This window comes from Etheostoma cragini, chromosome 3 (assembly GCF_013103735.1).
Source record: "Etheostoma cragini isolate CJK2018 chromosome 3, CSU_Ecrag_1.0, whole genome shotgun sequence".
Lineage (NCBI taxonomy): Eukaryota > Metazoa > Chordata > Actinopteri > Perciformes > Percidae > Etheostoma > Etheostoma cragini.
The window spans coordinates 28628579-28635257 of NC_048409.1; the positions used below are offsets into that span (position 1 = coordinate 28628579).

Here is a 6679-nt window from a genome sequence, read left to right on the forward strand (position 1 = left end):
ACACACACACACACACACACACACACACACACACACACACACACAAACACACACACACACACACACACACACACACAGGGGAGGACGTCAACTACTGCTCCACTTTGTGTGAATAGATGGAAATCAGTCACAAGTATCTCTGTGCCCATTGTGTGCTGGGAAGTCTTTGTTCGAGCATCTGTTGCCCAAACATTGTCCTCAGTGTCGCTCACTCTAAATTGGTCTGTTTAGACGAGTTGCAACAAAACTCACTCCTCTTCCCACACAACACACACATAAAAACACAAACACACAGAGAGGGGAGGGACGGGAGAGTTCGCTGAACACAAGTAATAGAAAGAGTTAATCTTTGGTCCTTTTGTGCGTCAATGAGACACAGATGATCCTACGGGCCCTAAACGCATCATGCAGAATTTTAAAGTGATGCTCGTGGGAACGCTTCGCCTTAAATGAACATTTGTGTCGTTTCCACTGTGTTAACCATAACCATTTTCTGACTTTTACTGCACTTAAAAGCAATCTGACTCCCATTTTACACAGGAAAACAAAGAAATACTGCAGATATGAGCAGTTAGTAAATAAAAGCAAAATGTCCAGAGGCAAATTAAGTTTGTACTGAGAAGACTGGGAGTTTATTTCAGCAAGAAACCCACACCACACATTCTCCTGCATCTTCTCAATGTCTGCATCTTCTTCTCTGCAGAAATTAGCCTTTAATTGTGCTGTTAATCTAGCCGAGCTAACCAGAGTCTGATTGACCGTTTCCCTCTGAGTCATCATGAGACAACGATCTTGCAGATATCTGCATGATGATGTAAGAGCTAAGGGAAGTGTTTTGTAGAGATGAGAAGGAGCAGATGGGGAGAATGTGATACCAGGGGGATGTGAGGAAAAGACAAAAAGTCCCAGTATGGTCGATGTGCATTAGAATGAAAAGTTGGAGAAGATGAGAGTTAAGGAATAAGTAAAGTTTTGGATTTCATTCTTATGTTGCACGCTATTTCGCTGAAGTTTTCTTCAGTTTTTGATTCATAAGTTACTCTTTCAAAAGACTTCAAAGGACCTAATGCCCACCATACACTAGAAGACTTTGAAAAGACTGAAGTCTGACAACATATAACATCTAAAGACAACGTGTCATAATGTCAATGAGTTGTTAAGTCACAGACTAGAAGACACAACAAGTATTTAACTTAACCAAGACTTTGAAAATAGAAGTTACGATAACATTAAACAGGATTTTGTCAGAATGTCAAGACGGGAAACTTAAGATGGCTCGGACTGAGGTCTACGCCCATCTCAAACCACGCTATCGACGACGGGAGCGCTCCCAGGGTTTTATTCCAATATTGGGAATTAGTCTGCGACATTGGAATGGCTTGAAATCAAATATCTTGAATTCTAAAACGTTCGTAATTTAATAAAATCCCTTCAAAATGACTCCAACCGTGAAATGAGATACGACATACTGCGCTTTCATTTTTCAAAGACTTTTATTTTGAAATAAAACGGGGACAAATATATTAAGATAAAGAGCTAGGTCGTCAACAAAACCCGTGGAATGTAAACAATAAATGCATTTAAATTATGTAAAAAAGAAGAAAAAAAATACACAATATCAAACACAATATAGGTTTTTTGCTTTAAAAAACAAAATAAATAAGACTTTTAAGTTAACAAAAGTTACAGAAACGGCTCGTTGCCACGTTGAGCTTAACAATTAGCTCCAGCAACAGCGAGCGTCTCTCCGGAGCAGGTCGAGTTCCTGATTTCACGACAAAAACAAACAATAATAATAATTAAAAAAATAATAAAAAATCTTGCCTGAATTCATTTTAACTCGCTTGATTTCACCTGCCGCTCAGAGAGTTAGCTAGCTAGCGTGCAACAGAGGTTGACCTACAAACACATTGTCATCAAGGCAACTCTGAGAGATAAAAATCAACTATACACAAAGGTCTCCTGTCCCGCTGTTTGCCCCCAACAAGAGGAGATAGCACTCGGGATTGTAAAAAACAAACGGCAGAAGTTTCCACACATTATGACCACAACGTTGAAATACAGCAGTCCTGATAAATCGCACACGTACAATGTGTTATTCATGTGTACACACGTTTCTATCTGACTCACACGCAGGCCATGGATGTGTGGGGAAACCCCTCTTTTACCGCCGCGTTGCTTCGTATTTAGATCACAGCACTCAACAATTGGAGAAAAAGGTTATTACAGTCAGGTGTGTGATGCGTGACGGAGAGGAGAGCGGACTCACTGCATGTTCACACCAACACGCTAAAGATCATCAGTCTGAAACCGCTGATATACTCATCGAGCTGCGTTTGACGTGAAAACTCAGTGAGCCCTGATTTCTGCCGGCCTATAAGCCAATAAGGCAACACACATTATAGAATGCCAAAATGTTTCTTCTCCTCCTTTCCTTTCCCATCCTCTCCTTTCCTCCCCTCTCCGCCAACCTTCTTAAAGCTACTGGATAGTACAAACCGAGCAGATGGACATCATGGATAACACAGACGTAAAGCATCGTTTCTCTAGGATTATGAAACAAATGCACAAACACAATCACAAAGCAAGCTCGTCAACTTAATTCAAAAACCAATAAATAAGTCTAGAAAAGTGTTACGCTATCACAACAATAATCATAACACTGTACACTTTCTGTTGTTAAAGGCTAGGCTAGGTGTTAGCAATGCTAATGGGTTAGGGTAATGCTAATATCAACTTTGGTAACTAGAGAGTCAGAGGGTTGCCAAACCATTTGATGCTAAGGTAGTTCAGCTGAATCCTTGCCAGGCAGTGGCAATGGCTGACAAGTACAATCAAGTGGCCACAGCTGCAAATCCAATCAACTAATAAATCAATCAATCAGTAAAAGCATACAGTTATTAAACCCTCTTACTCGTGGACAAGAGTTTGGTTTCACACAGTTGGAAAGCCCTAATATGGCTGGAGAAGAGCTGCAAGAGTAGAAATAACAAATATGACTTGTGAAAAAGTGGAAAGTACACCAGTTATACATCTTAAAATCCTTCAGTTCGGGTATACAGAAGTTCCCACTGAGTAGGGATAGCAATGGAGCAAATGCCGAGCTAAGTGAGGTACCCTACAAGTATTCTCTTTAAAACACGAGTATACAACAGTATACAGCAGTAACAACGGGGTAAAAGGACAACCTTGTAAAAAAAATAATAGAACAAAAAAGAAGTCAGCTAAAACTGGACGAACACTGAGCAGCGATACAACTGCTTGGATGAGAAATGCAATATGCACAAAGTTAGGTACGTTTACCCAGCTGGATTCAGGGAGGGACTGAAACCCTAATGTTTGTCTCCTTTCTTGTGATAATGAAGTTACTGCTTTATTTAGACCCTCTGTTATGCATAGACAACATAGGTCTAAGCTGCTTTTTTTTGGTTTTTGGACTATATAAGCAAAAAACCCGATTATCACCTTCTCGTCACATGGAGTTTAACACTTAGAGCATCGGCCCCTGATTTAATTCAGCCCGACAGTAAATCCCTTCCCCTACTCGTCTGTAACAGACAGCCGGCTAAAGATGGGCAGGCGTCGGCCCTCGAAGCTTGGCGACTCCGTGCCGCTGGAGGAGGAGCTGAGGGAGCAGGAGGAGGTGTAGCCCTCCTCGGAAAGCGAGTCAGCCGAGGAGCAGCGCTGAAGGCCGGCCAGGCCGCTCAGGGAGGCCGGCAGCTGCTGGGGGAAGTGGTACGGGAGGAGAGGATTTTTGGAAGTGAAGGTGGAGGCGGGACACTTGCCGCTGACCGACTCGGTCACGGCGTAGAATCGTGGAGCCGAATCGCCGCTGTCGCCTCCCAGGTCGCCGATGCCGGAGAAGGGGTAGGGACAATGCTTCAGCGCCCCTGGCTCTGGGAAGAGAGGGGACAGGAGCTCGGGGCTCCCCGTGGAGGACGGGGGAGGGGAGACGGAGGAGGCCCGTGTGAAGAGCATGGAGGAAGGCTGCAGCTCCTCAACCGGTTGGAAAGTCTGCGGCGAGGAGGAGAAGCCCGCGAAGCTGAAGCTCTGACGCAGCAGAGGAGGCCTCAGCTTCTGTTTCTGCGGGGGCGCGCCGGCGTTGCCGTCCAGCATCTCGTCGGCGTTGTGGATGAAGTGGCAGCGGGCGCCGTACGGGCAGAAGCCTATCGTGTGGAAAGTGCGGCACGGCTCCGTCTTGTACTTGGGGTGCCGGCACATGCCTCGGAGCTCGTCCATGCCATGGGCGAACTGGCACTTGGCGCCGTACTTGCAGGTGCCGCTTTCCTCGTAGGTGCGGCAGAGCTCGGTCTTGTACCGGGTGGAGATGTGAGGCGAGGTAGCCTGGGGTCTGGAGGCCGAGGGGGAAGCGATGGAGGAGAGGGAGCTGTTGCTGAGGCAGAAGCCAGGTGGAGGGAGCAGCAGTTTTGGGGAAAAGTTAGCCGTTTTTTCTTCTTTGGCTCCCAAGCTGCCGCCCTCGATCATGCTGACCGAGCGGTCGACTCTGAAGGGGATGTGGCTGAGCGAGGAGAGGGGGAGCTGACTCTCCCTGTTCCACTGCTGGCTGGAGGGCGCGTTGAGCCCCCAGCCGACCGAGTCAATCACATCAGAGCTGCTGCTGGCGCTGCTGTTGAACTTGGAGTTGGGGAGGGTCACGGGGCACAGAGAATGGCGACGCTGGAAGCCCACGACTCGGTCGCTTTGCTGCTGCCGTTGGGGCTGTGGGCCGGTGGGCGAGCCATCTGTCGCCTCCAGGCCGCGGAAATTCTGTCACACAAAAGGAGAGAGGGAGAGAATAGATGTGAGCTTTCTGCATTCCTGGAGCGCTGGAGCGAGAGTGGAAGGGAAGAGTCGAGCTGAAAAGAGATTTGGGAAGCTGCAGCTGAAGCAACTGGAAAAATTGACTTGGGAAGTTGGATTCTGTTTTATTTTTAAAAAATGTAATATTTAGGGCTTGGGGTGCATGTTTCAGCTTTATGGAAATTTAAGCTTTTTTAAAATAGAAAAATATGTCTTGAACTACAATGTGCATGCTCAAAGACTAAACACACATCTAATTTCATTTAGTATTATACATACGTACATGTATACATTATAAATGTGTACATATATACACTTTTATGTTGTATTGTAGTTTCAGCCATTATACTTATATACTTACATATACTTATTTCAAACTCTTCAACCATTATACTTGTATATGTAAAGAAAGACGCAATGTAACAAAAATGCAGATTTTTCTTAACCCCAAAAAATAAAATAAACTTTTCTTGCAGGTATAACCTTATGGTTTAAAAAATATCCCACCCTAGATTTTCACTTTTCTTCTTTAGAAGACATATTATATATATATATATATATATATATATACACAATATATTTTAGTAAATGTATTTCACACAAATATGTTCCAAGCCAAACATTGCAGATACATTGAAAAGACTAATCCAATCTACATTTTTCCCCAAAACACCATTATTTCTTGCATTATAGATGAGTTCACTCCCCAGATAAAGTTAAGATACATCTCAAAAACATTTCATCTGTTTAAGTCTTTAATTAGGTATTAGTCTTATAACTTTTCATCACTTAATTATTACTTCCAACATTAAAAAACAAAGGGTTTCAATGATTTACTCTGGCATTGCCCTAATAAAGAGTCATCAATCAAGAGCTTGATTAGAGGAGACAGAGGAGTCATGTTGGTAGATATCTATGAAACATTAGAGTTGTCAGTGGTTGCTCTCACCTTGAAGAACTCCTCATCCAGTTCCAGGAAAGGCGTTAGGAAGTCGGAGGGCATGGTTCGCTCCACCGTCCTCGCTGAGAGAAGGAGCTGGATGCCTGGTCCCACAGTGGAGGAACGCCGGGGAGGACCAAACGTGTCTGGGTCCCAAAGTGAAGGAAGACCAACAGACAAGGTCTGGTCTTCAGGGGGAGCTGAGACTGCAGAGAACAGGTTTAGGGCCTGGGGAAACCTCAGAGAGTTCAGCTCGGTCCTGCAGGAGGAGGTTTTCAGACGTCTAGGGGGAGAGAAGCTGCTTGTCCTGGGAGGTGAAAGAGTTGTGTGGGGTGGGAAGGGGAGAGAGATGAAGAAGTAGTCAGGGCCGTGAAAGAAGAGCAACGTGACCCTCGGAGGAAAGTTCCTCCACCATCTGTTGGAATCTGCTTAAATAGTTGGGGAAATCCACCCATACACCCCCCGCCCCCCCCGGGCCTGTGTTCTTCAGGGGGCAGGGCAGGGAGTGTGTGAGTGTGTGTGTTAATGTGTGTTAATGTGGGTGTTGCTGGGGGGATGGGGTCCTGCATTGTAATAGTGTGCTGGGGGGCAGGGTGGGCACAGAAAGACGAGAAGGGGGCTGAATGGAGCTACTTCTCTACCCATTCATCACCAAATCCTTAAAGATAAATTTCTTCTTTTCTTCTAACCGGCCATACCTTCACTTTGAGATAATGTTGCAGACCCCAAACACATTTACCTTCATTTGTACAGTTACAATGCAGCAAAGTTGTTAAAAAGTATAGAAAAAGTTTATTCAATTAAAAAAAATATATATATTTTATGTTATTCCTCCAAATGTTGTCAGGTAGACTGCATTTAACCCTGATTAGGGCTGTCAAGATGAAAACTAGGGCCTTAACATGCTATATGTGAGAAAGATTGTCTTTTTCTTGTTTT

The 6679-nt window shown here is 44.6% G+C and overlaps 1 protein-coding gene across 1 annotated transcript; it reads right to left on the reverse strand.

The window, feature by feature from the left end:
• Positions 1 to 1474: 1474 nt before the first annotated feature.
• LOC117942298 (mRNA decay activator protein ZFP36L1) lies at positions 1475 to 6442 on the reverse strand. Its single transcript, XM_034867703.1, has 2 exons — positions 5750 to 6442; positions 1475 to 4767 (listed from the first exon to the last, which is right to left on the reverse strand). Exons 1-2 carry the CDS (start codon positions 5801 to 5803, stop codon positions 3541 to 3543), a joined length of 1281 nt encoding a protein of 426 aa, XP_034723594.1. The 5' UTR covers positions 5804 to 6442; the 3' UTR covers positions 1475 to 3540.
• Between the last annotated feature and the right edge of the window lie 237 nt (positions 6443 to 6679).

Bases quoted from the DNA above. Each gene is read 5' to 3' on its own strand.
- LOC117942298 (XM_034867703.1), bottom strand. From the start codon at position 5,803: ATGCCCTCCGACTTCCTAACGCCTTTCCTGGAACTGGATGAGGAGTTC. The intron at 4,768-5,749 runs GTGAGAGCAACC...TTTGTGTGACAG, and splicing joins TGGATGAGGAGTTCTTCAAG to AATTTCCGCGGCCTGGAGGC.